The 12170-nt window shown below is 46.6% G+C and overlaps 1 protein-coding gene across 1 annotated transcript in view; it reads left to right on the forward strand.

Annotated features, from left to right (window-relative positions):
- The first annotated feature begins 7131 nt into the window (after positions 1–7131).
- The window catches only part of SLC52A3 (solute carrier family 52 member 3), a 37773-nt gene continuing 32734 nt past the window's right edge, over positions 7132–12170 (forward strand). The window contains exon 1 of the mRNA XM_069243310.1: positions 7132–8912. Within this exon, the coding sequence (XP_069099411.1) occupies positions 7867–8912 (1046 nt within the window). The 5' untranslated portion in view covers positions 7132–7866. The remainder of the gene's footprint in view (positions 8913–12170) is intronic.

The raw sequence follows: 12170 nt of genomic DNA on the forward strand, positions 1-12170 counted from the left end.
GGTTGGGAACCACTGGATTACATCTTTTAACCAGTTTTTTACCACAAGAGCTCGGTCACCATACACAGACCACTTGTCTCTTGGCCAATAACAGTGCCACAGACAAGAGCTATTGCATGCTCTGAACTTTGCCGCAGTACAACCTAGCAGTGTGGACAGCGTAATCATCGTACCAATGAGGCACGAAAGGACTTGAAATACCTTGCACCTGTATCTAGAACCAAGATAGAAGCGCCAGACTAAATGTATGAAGTTGGCATCCTGTGCTTTGCATCTCACAAACATGAAAATGTCCCTCAGTTGATTATTAAACAGTTTTAACAGTGGGTGGTACATCTGGTGGAAGAATTTGAAATGTATAGGACGAAGGCGGCAAGGGAATGCAATGTAACCAGCACTTATCTGAGACCTGTTCCTTCAGGCCAGCCTGCCATTTTGCTCTAGCGCCAGGTACCGCCACCAGGGCTTCTGTATGCATCGTCAAGTACAGTCTTGAAAGTAAGCCTTTTGGTGACTGCATAGTTAGCCATAATGTTAGGGACTAAGAAATAACTGATTTGGGGGGAATGTCAGATAGTGGTCCTTACAGACAGCCTGAAGTTGAAAATAGGTGAATGTATTGAGAACGGTGAGGCCCTCCACATCTGCCAAGTTAAAGGTATCAGAATGTTGTACAAGAGGAACAGTAATTTGAGGAATATAATCATTTTGATAAGCACAATCCTGCCCATTAAGGATATCAGGAGTTTATTTAACTTTTGTATTTGCTCCTCTAATTTCGAAATGGCAATACCATAAATGTTCTCAATAACTGTGGCCTTATATTTATTTATTAATATCCCCAAATATTTGACAGAGGTTGAAGACCGTGCCTGTGGGAAGTCCAGCTCATGGGTCCATGTGGCCTGGGTTAGAGGGAAATAGTTGACGTATCCCAGTTGATTATTATACTGGACAGCGCTCCTGACCGGGTCAAGATTGTGGAGCAAATTGCACAAATAGAGCGTAACGTCATCAGCGTAAAGTGATACAATGATATTTTAAGGGCAAAAGGCAAGGCCTCTGTGTCTGAGCAGATGCCAGATAGCACATGCCAAAAGCTCTGAACCCATGGTGTACAATTTAGCAGACAGTGGGCAACCCTGATGGGTGCCCCTCCCTATGGGAAAAGGGTAGGAAAGGAAACTGTTAAGCCAGCTTCATGTTGTGGGGTTTGTGTACAGTAGTTGCACTTAATTAAAAAAAAAACTTGCCAGTAATCCTAAAAGAGTTAATATGGCACATAGGAAGGACCATGCTGAAGAATCATAAGCCTTTGTGGAGTCTACAAATACCGCCACGCCCTCCTTGTGAGGGTTTAGTCGAAGCAGTAAGGCAAAGAGTGTACTAGGATTATTGATCTACTAGGTATAAAGCCTTCATGGTCAAGAAGGAGCAAGAGCAAACGATTCACAAGATTTTGGCCAGGATCTGTGTATCAGTGTTGATAAGCGAGAGTGGTCTATAAGAATCCATTCGACCACAGGAAGATTCACTGCTACAATATGAATATCGGGAGGTTGGTTAGGGAAAATACAAACTATTCGTTTTTTTATTTTAAAAGCGCCCCCTTATAGATACATGTTCGGGCCGGATAAGATAGGCCAAGGAATAATTATTTAATTGTTAAAATCTGTGTGTAAATTGAAATTGACAGGTGTTAATACTTGTGACTTTACTCAGACTTTCATTCTTCTGAGATCAATACAATTAATAAGATTAATTTGGGTAGTAATAATACACATCTGTTATCAACGGTGGGAGGCCAGACAACTGGGAGACTACATTATACAATTGTATTAATTAATTGTAGTTATCAGTATACAGCAAGTTGCCTCTGAGTTCTGTCCCTATATAAAGGCATACATGGGAAAAAGGGGAAAGAACTAGAAACAAAATGCAGAACAAAGTGAACAAGACAGAAGGGATGTCACGTAGGTTCTTATTAGGGTAATGAGGCTACTGGATTTGGGCGGTAGAATCGCCTGGGATGTGGGTACTGAGTACGATTCCACACCAGGTGACACCTGTCGGCCTAATCCAGCGTGTCCAGCTAACTAGCAGCGCCCCATCTCTGACCGGGATGATTGTGGGAACCGGGCTCATGGTAAGATAGACTCCCCAGGGAATTGTGGTACATCAGATTGCACCCCTTTCTCTCAGTTACCAAGATCTCCCTCATGAAAAGACAACAGAGGCAGAATATATTTCAATAAACATTTATCAAAATATCTGCATCTTGGATATAAGCAAGTGCGTAGCAATAACAAGGATAATAAAAGGCAATAGGAGCAGGAATGTGACTAAAAGTGTAAAACACAAAAACAGTCCTACCATGCTGTCTAAACAGGGGAGGGGATCTATAGTCTCTCACCTACACTAAGTATGAGCACAGCAGACTAAGCCTAATCTGCCCTTCGGGTTTCCCCCTGGGAGAACATCATCCATCATACCTGAAGAAGAGGCCTGAGGACTAAAGAGACACCATCCCCATCTGGTTCAGGGTTCGGCTGTCTAAGCAAGTAGCTGTAGTGAAGCTTGCAGCAATCAGCATACAGTTGTGGTCCTCTGGCTGGAATCTCCCTCTAACGTGTCTGGTACTAAAGGGTGTTTTTTTATAATAAAACAGCTGACACTCTAAGAAATGGTCCCCACGTATGAGTGTATTTCTGTGAATGCTGGAGACACAGCATACCACATTTGTCGGCAACCCTATATGACTGTAGCCTTGGAGAAAGCACAAAGTGAACTAAATGTTCTACTAAGAACACTATGCTTTCCTATGCGAAAGAACAATAAGAGGGAGAAAAAATAAAACATCATTGCAAATGTAGCCATTACTAGAAAAAAAAAATTCTCAAATCTACTTGTCCTGTAAAAAAAAAATACTTGTCCCTTTGGTGCCATGTAGTGCTGTGACCAATTATGGCAGCAAACTCATTATGTAAGAGCTCTGATAATAGCCTCACTGCTTATATCAGGACTAATACTAGAGTAGGTCTTGAATACTTGCAATTTCAATCCCTACTCTATCAATTTACTTATTTTGCCACCTTTCCACAGATCTACACACTGGGGCTGGAGGAAGCAGTAAGAAATAGTTCCAGGGCTCGAATTCCTTTGAGTCGCCAAACCTACTAACTTGTATGTTTTAAAGCTTTTCACCAGCTCTTCTCTAATCTTTTTCCATAATGAGAAAGGTTGGAAATGTACTACTGACAATGGCAGAAGTAGAAGTTCTTCCAGGGTTGGGGAAAAAAGTTGTTGGAGGGAAAGTGAACTTGCTCAATAGATTTTCACATGAGCAAATCTACATGTGCATATTTGCTCGTGCTAAAATAAAGTTCACAAAGATTTTCTAGGAGTACGATTTCCTGGTCTACTTCTGTAAGTTCTTGTGAATTCATGAAAGCCACTAACTCAAAGACATATTCCATGGGTGCACTTTTGTGACTTTGTTTAAGAATTGGGTCTCTAATTAGGTCTGGCGTATACAAAGACATTTTGTTTTTATTAAACTTCTATTTCTCTCGCTATCGGCTTGACTGTGAGTGATCGCATTCTGCTCTTCCACAAGGTGCATATTGGTGCACAAAGTAGTTTTGGTCAGTGCCACGAACTACTGTGGCAATCAGTGGCGTAAATTACAAAACTGAAGGGGGCTCCCCTGCAAAGAACATATAAGTCCCCCCAGACTCACTGAGGACAGGTGCTGTGCTGAGGGGGGCTGCAGGGCCTCTGTTATGCCACTGGTGGCAATATGTGCTTTGTGAGTCCAAAACCTTTTTTTCTTTTTGCCAGTGTTTATTACAAGGCTGAGAGCCTGGCACCTCTCACAACAATAAAGTGTTATAAAAGCCTTGTCAAAACAAGACATACATTGACGAAACCAAAAGACTCACACATTTTTTTGGATCGGTTGGCTTTGCCGGTGCTTGTTTATTTTCATGCTTACCATAATCTTGTTGAACATGGCTACACTGATTTTCCATTAGGAATATTTTTTGTAAATATAATATTAGCATGCATCAACACATTTTACTAAATGACCCTTCAAAGAAATAGCACCTAAAATTTCATAGTAGCAAAAATTTTTTTTCCTACTTGCATTTTTTTCTTAACATTTTATTTTGAAAGGAATCACTATTGCTTAAAAGCATCTGCAAACATTTGCATCTAATCAGAGAGCATTCTGGTAGCATTATACTTCACCTCATATTATTAAACTTTTCAAATCTGTGGGAACACTTTTTTTTTACTGGAATTACTGTCAGTAGTGCAGTTTGACCGTAAAATGTTTATTTACAGCACTCACCCTAATAATAAAGGCTTATTATTGACGAACCATAAATAAAAGTTCGAACAGCATTAACATATGGACACACATATTACCTCAACTACAGACAGTTTTCTTCCCTGTAAACTGGCAGTAGAAGGGTTTGTGTAGTAGGAGGTTGGGCCTTCTTGTCCCAAGGACAAAGTAAACATGAAAACTTGTTGTCCTGGATCCCAAACAATATGTCCCGGGCGTCAGGCAATAGGAATTCCACATCCCTGTCCTTTCACTGCCATTGCAACCCCTGGCCTCAGAGGTGGCATTTTCAGTGCCAAGAACACAGTGGCAGCTCGTCCTTCTGGAAGTCAGTTGGGGCTCCACTATCTTTGTATTCTTTCAAATTTTTATTACACTAAAAGTGAAAAATAATATATTATTCACTATTAGTGTAATAAAAATGGAGTCCAATTAGCTGGAAAATGTTTCTCCATGGCAGCTGAGGTACATAAAAAATGCTTTTAAATGTATGTTGTTTGCGTGCTTGTGGGTGCGAGTGTGTTTATGTGAGACAGAGGGGGTCATTCTGATTCTGGTGGTCTTGAGACCGCCAGACTTGGAGTGGTTGTCGGACCGCCACAGTAGTGGCGGTCCGATCTGCCCTATTCTGACCGAGGCTGAGCTGCCGCGGTCCGACCGCCGACACCGCCAGGCTGCAGTCAGCCTGGCAGTTCCAGTGGTTGTATTCCACCAGGGCAGTGTTGCAAGCAGAGTTGCCCTCCGGATTACGAGTCCCCATCCGCCAGCCTTTTCATGGCGGTTTGCACCACTGTGGAAAAGCTAGCGGGATGGGGGGGGGGCCTGCATGGCCTATGCATTTTGCATGGGCAGTGCAGGGGCTACCATGCACAGCCCTGTTGCGCATTTCACTGCCCAGATTACGGGCGGTGAAATGTGTGGTGGGTACTGCTGCACCCGCTGCACCGCCACATTGGCGCCGGCTCGATTCTGAGCTGGCGTAAATGTTAAGGCCCTCTTCACCGCAGGGCCAGTGGGCGGAAACACTGTTTCCACCTGCCGGCCCTGCGGTGAACTTGGAATAGGTCCGGCGGTGTCCTGGCGGCACTAGCGGTCAGGTGGCAGGTTGAGTTTGGCAGGCAGCATTTGCCACCCGCCAAACTCAGTATGACCACCAGAGTGTATGAAAGGGTTAATTTGTGTGTATGCATAAGTATGCGTGAGTGAAAATTTAGGTCAAGGGAATGCGTTGTCACTTTTGCTACCCTATGCATTTTGGAGAATTGAGTCCATGGAACTCGTTTAAAACTTGAAAAAGTTTAGATTGAGAATGAAGAATGACTGCATCGCGCAAATGTTTTTGCGGCATATCCCCCACACTTTTAGTGATGTGACATTAGTGGCCAGCACCCTCAGTATAAAACTTGTTCCAGCATCACTGAGTGGAGTAGAGGTTTAAGGGAAAAAGTGTTCATCTAGAACTGCGTGTAGAGTGCCCTTAAATTCCTCGAAGAAGTTTAGAGTTAAGTGACGTGGTGAGGTGTTTCTGGGCTCAACTGAGAGAAGAAGATGGTCCCCAGGCGACCTTGTTGACTCTGTTTACCTCTGATGGTTTCCATGTAACATGTCTCTCATTCAATATGCAGCTCATGGCTTGCAGGCGGCCCGGTTTTCACTATGTATTTCCTACAGTGATTGGGTAAAACTTTTCACTCTATATGTGATGACCCTGGTGATGTATAGGTAACATTGCACCCATCTCGGAGTCCGTCGTGGATCTCATGTGTGCCTGTTCTCACTCTTTCTCAGCCAGATGGTGAAAAGGAGGTCCACTGTAATTATGCGGATTCTTCCACATAATAATGGATTTACCATACTTGCCATCCATCAGCTGCATTATTTATAGATCCCAGAAAAAAAGTGTGTCTAACTCAAAGGGATAAAAACTTACTGAGCAAGTGTCACAGTGGCGGGCAGTTTGCATATGTTAACGGTTCAGGCCTCGGATGCTGGCTGCTGCATTCGTGCGTTAAACTGGTATTCCTGAGGTGAATCATTTTCTCAGTGTGCAGCGAAATAATACTGCCTAGGAAACAGCTGCATAACTTGAAGGTTCCTGCCCCATAATATAGTCAAAAGTGTCGCATAATTTGGGCCCCCACTGCCACATTATTCCAGGGACCTTAGTGTACAGGTGGCACTGCTCTCATTGCCTGCGCCGTCGATCACTCCCACCTGTCCCTGTTCACACTCTCGCGTTCCTTTGTTGTGCTCTCGCGCAGACACCGGCCCGTCAGGTGCAGCCCGCGTGCGAGGCTGACGGTCAGTGCTTAGTTTGTGCTTGTTGTGTCCGGTGCGGGGCACCGGCACTTATTTTCGCAGGCCGGCACTTATTTTTCTGCCTCAAGCATTTACTGCGAGCACAAGACACATATGGGAAAGACGGAGGAAGAAAAAAACGAAAAAGAGTTACATAGGGAGAAAGCAGAAAGCTGCAGGAATGAGCTTAAGGGACAGGGAGTGCGTGTAAATGGATCAAAGACGCCCGAGATGGCTTCGGTATTACGCTGCCTCAGTGTGCCGTGTTTGCGCATTTAATTGTAGCAGCTGCGTGTTTAAGAGGAGGGCTTTGGGCACCGGCACCGGCACCTTTTTATTTACAAACTAAGCACTGCTGACGGCGCACACCTGCAAGCCCTGGCAATCGCACCTTGCTGCTGCAGGGCCCCGCGCCTTCCTGCTCCCCCTCGGTGGTGGCACCGCCTCCAAATCCTGCTAAAAGGGGGGCGTGGTGTACTCCTAGAGGCCTGCTGCCAAAGTTCAGGCGAGTAGTCCGCTTGCGGCGCTCCCGCAGCAACCAGGACGTTCCGTGGCCCACCCACCGCACACAGACCCCCGGATACAGGGCACAGATGGGCATCTTCACCAGAGAAGCGAATTCTGGATCCGTTCTGGTCTACGAGTTGCATTATACCGCCTTTCAGCAGCCGGAACGGTAACTGGTTCGCTCGCCTGTTGGATACACACAGACAGAAAACACCCAATCATGTCGTTTTCTGCGTCTGACTGAAGACCACGAGAAGCTGTCAGGCGTCACAGCCCCCGGACTCTACCCACACAAGCAAGGATGGCGTTAACGGACCACTTACCCCGCGTCGCAGTTCCCACAGAATGAGCATAAAACACCAACCAACCGACCGTCGTATCTGTTGTACTGGGGAAACTTGGAATCAACCTGAAGTTACTGGCGCCCTGACTCCCTAGCAAGGCACACAGGGCTCCAGGAAATGCCCGACGCCGTCTGCTGCTTTAAAGAGATGAAAAGTTGCCACATATTGCAACAGCCTTTGACTGCATACACACCTCTGCTTGGGCCGCTGGAAAGCGTGTGAAAAGTGTCCTAGGTGCGACTGCACGATAGCTTCACCTTCTCATTAGACTTCATCCAGTGTGAGTACAAGGACCTACAAGGTGTATAGGGTTCCTTCTATCCATAGCTTCACACTTACCGGGATATCGGCGACAGTCCACCAAACATGGCTTTCCTTGTCCACCTTCTGGCCTGCTTGTTCGGCATTGGCGCCTGGGTGGCCATCAATGGACTATGGGTGGAGCTCCCACTCATTGTGAACGAGCTCCCCGAAGGCTGGTATCTCCCCTCCTACCTCACCATCATCATCCAGTTGGCCAACGTTGGGCCGCTCTTTGTCACCCTGATGCACAGGTTCCAGCCAGGGAAGCTCAACGAAGTGGCTGCCATCTACACCATTGTGGCTATCGGAGTTGTTGCATGCCTTCTTCTGGGCTTCCTCTGGAGGTACACCTCCGTGGTGGGAGGGGTCCTTCATAGCACCGCTTTCCTTTCCATCACCTTCCTGTTGTCCTTGGTGGACTGCACCTCATCGGTCACATTCCTGCCCTTTATGATGCAACTTCCACCCAATTATCTGACCACGTATTATGTAGGCGAGGGTCTTAGTGGCTTCATTCCAGGCCTGTTGGCCCTGGCTCAAGGGGTGGGCATGCACAGTTGTGTTAATGTGTCCTTGTCTCTTAACAACACCTTGGAGAACACCACAGAGGGTGGGTACCAAATCCAGACAAAGTATCTACCGGCCAACTTTCCGACCAATGTCTTCTTCTTCCTCCTAACTGCCATGATGATCGTCTGCTTGGTCGCATTCTTCTTCCTCACGCGCATTTCTGGATCACAGCAGGGCCTGTCCAGGGAGAATCTACTCACAGGGTCTGTTTCAGTGACCTCCTTTAAAGAGGCTGTCCACTCAACCAATGGACCAGAACCTTCTGGAGGTGAAAGGAACTCCTCTGTCGAAGGTCCCCAGCACACGAGCCCAGATGGACGACCCAACACTGACCCGGAAAAGGCCAGCTACTCCTGCTCTCACTTGGTGTTTATATACTTCCTGGTTGCCTGGGTGAACTCCCTCACCAATGGGGTATTGCCATCCGTTCAGACATACTCCTGCATGCCATATGGTGGCATGGCTTACCACCTCTCCGCAGCCCTGGGCTCCATGGCCAATCCACTCGCCTGCATCATCGCCATGTTCTTGCCCAGCAGGTAGGTGTGCCACATGCTTTACGGAGGACAGTTTGGTTTTGCCTGACCTTTAGGAGGCAGTTCAGTCTCAGAGAGGGCACTGTGCCCCTGAGCACAGAACATCTCTAGCATCAAGTTTGTAAGTGACTCTGCTCTCGCTTTTTCTGGGCTTCTCTAGCAGTCACCTTGAGTTCTAGGCTATAAATAGCTAGTTCCCAAGTGTGGAAAATATTTTATTTCAGAAATCCTTGAAGGGTCGAGACAGACCCCTGGGAGGGATGGTTGATGATGGACACACTGAGGGGCAGCGATGGAGCTACAGCACGGAGACTGGTTGCACGTAGGTTTTCCACCTCACCCCAAGTCATTACAAACACAGTCAGTCCTGAACGTTTCAGTCCACATGACGGATTTCATGTGTTAGGCAAATTAGTTTAATGGAAGCAAAACAAGAAACAAGACCGCACCATCCAGAATGCATTAGGCTATCACACAAAAGTCCAGGACTGGAAACAATATCCGTAATGTCCTGGAGGGAGGCGGTCACCTAGCAGACTTCACACTCACCGATGTGAGTCCGAGACATGAGGCAGAAGGTACTAACCATGGGTTTGTAAGGTGGTGACGTAAATCTCAGAGGTGCGGTGGAGCATCTGGGACTGCAGGCACAGTGTGGAAGAATGAGGAGCGTGCAGTTAGGGAGGTGAGCCCAGAGAAAGGGGGGAGAGGGAGAATCGGAGGAAATGCTAGGCACTGCTGCCAGGTTTCCCAGGTCCAGATGTGATGGGACAGTCCAGGTTTTGTTTCTTTGAATTCTGGGAGTTGTAGTCCCGGTTTATAATGAAATAAGGAAGACTACCAGTCTCATAATTCAAAGGAAAACACCTTGGCGATAGAAGCACATCAGACATAGCCCTGGGAAGCTTGACAGTGCTAGCTAGGGGATGTAAGTGCAAGAGATAGGAAGAGCACCTCAGAAGCTAGAGGAGGGCACTGTGGGGGGTATGTAGGACTCCAATACACTGGACAGTAATACAACTCTGAAAGAGTCCTACCCTCATTGCCCCGTCAGGAATTGCCCCTCTGCGATGAGTAGGGAGTCCCTCGGAGAGCAGAGGATGGCGGGGTTAAATACTCTCAAGCATAACTGCAAAGATGCCAAAGTCCATGCGTGGTTAGTTAGTACCCTTTTTTCCTTAGAATTCTGGGACTTGTAGTCCTGGTTTTATACGGTGTTAAATAAAACTACAAGTTCATCCAAGTCTTCTAAGGAAAAAAACACATGGATGGTCTAACTAGTCACGCATGAACCGGGGAAACGTGTCACCAAAAGCACAATAATCCAATACTAAGGCTTTAAAAAAACAAAAAAACAATTGTTTTCATGCGTGCTAGTTCAACTGTAGCGACTGAAGAGACAGGACTACAACTCCCAGAATGCATGTGGTTGTTAAACGAGTACTCACAAAAGGAGCGCTCTGTCCTAGGAGGCATGGCCTGGTCATTGCCCGATCCAAGTTATCTTCGTAAGATTTACTGGCACCGGAGCTCTGTGCTGATCCCTGCAGGCCACAGCAAACAACTCGAACCGCCCAGTAGAATTCCAGAGCAGATATTCAATTCACAATCAAACTCTTAAATTCGTAACACACACCTTATCCTTGCGTACACACACACACACACACACCAAGAACAGCCGGTCCCCCTGCTATACCCAGCTCCTTGAACTCCTCATTTGTCTGACCTGGACCGGACACCGTCCCAGAACACCGCACACAACCTGTGTATTCCACTTACTGAGCAAGGAGGCCCCTCACACGCACTATGCAGCACACCGCGATACCACACGCCTACCCTGGCACAGAAAGCAATTTCCCAGGACCAGGAGTGAGGGCTCACCCAGCCAAAATGTTGCCTTGCATCTGGGTCAGATCAGGACTACAACTCCCAAAATGCACAGTAATTCCAAAGACCACAAAATTCCCACGCGTTCAACCACCAGTCAATCCACTGCAGTCCACGGCTGACTGTTCGCGCATGCATCCAAAGAACAACATGAGGGAACCACAGCGATTCCAGGATGCACAAATCCGCACCCGCCTAGGGACTGCTCGTCTTGCACTCATCACCAGCAGGGCATTGCCTGATAACTCAGCACCGGTAATGTACACGAGGGCAACTCCATGCACCTGAAAGGAACCGGGGTCAACGAGTAGTTTGAAAACCATGGTTCCCTAAAGACTAAGTTTAAAAAATATATATATATATTCATATCATTTTTGGTAGCATAAGCGCCGCTGAAAGAATTGTAGTAAGAAAACCTAGACAGTAAAAAAGTGTTTTTTAATCAACCACAGACTAAATATTTCTGAAAAGGATGTCGACCGTAGTGATCAGTTCCCTAAGTGACCACACAGTGCGGGAAGAGTAAACGTAACTGGTGGCGTGTAAAATCCACAACGTAAGTTACTTGGGTTCGAATACGGAACCCTGGGTTCAAGGATATGATCCACAGTGCACTCTTAAACAGCGAGAGGGAGCCCCGTCTGTTTGATCGCGTCTCGACAGCACTTGGTCAGTTGTGAGGTCATCATCAGGGCAACCAAATAGAGGGAGTGATGTGTCTGCATCCAGATGCAATAAGGAGGAAAGATGGATGAGGGCTCTTGACGCAATACCTGTATACTATAGGAGGGCTGGTAAGTCACCCAAAACAAAGGGGGAAGATGTCTGTGCACGTGGTCCCCTTGTGGCCTCCTGGACGTCTCTGTCTAGGACTACTGCAGGTCTTTTTACTGCGCTTATTGCTGTTTTTTTTTTTTTTTAAATGAATCTCGAGAACCATTGTTTGCAATATGTTGGAAGCACAACAGAATGGTTGCAGGAAACCCAAACCCCTGCAGCTTGACAAGCCCTATTCAGGGGCATAGCTTTAGGGGTGGAGGAGGGTGCCTGGGGTGTTACACTCCCCTAAAACATTTATTTTCTGACGAATATTTGGGTACAGCTACTTTCCGTCTGGTAGGGTGAGGCGTCTGTTGGATTTCGCCTGGGATTTTTGCACGCACACAAACTAAAACACACACACAAGAAGCAAGCAGACGAGTGAAAATAAAGTCAACCATTAATATTATGAAGCCAGCCAATGAGGAAATATGCCTGAATCCAAATATGTGGTACGTCCTGCTCAGCAGTTGGCAGGATGCGCTCCCCATAGTGCTGGGCAGCATATACTCACCTAAAGGTGACCGGTGGCTGCCCTGTCATGGGGGCTAGCTG

Source organism: Pleurodeles waltl, chromosome 7, assembly GCF_031143425.1.
Source record: "Pleurodeles waltl isolate 20211129_DDA chromosome 7, aPleWal1.hap1.20221129, whole genome shotgun sequence".
Classification (NCBI taxonomy): domain Eukaryota; kingdom Metazoa; phylum Chordata; class Amphibia; order Caudata; family Salamandridae; genus Pleurodeles; species Pleurodeles waltl.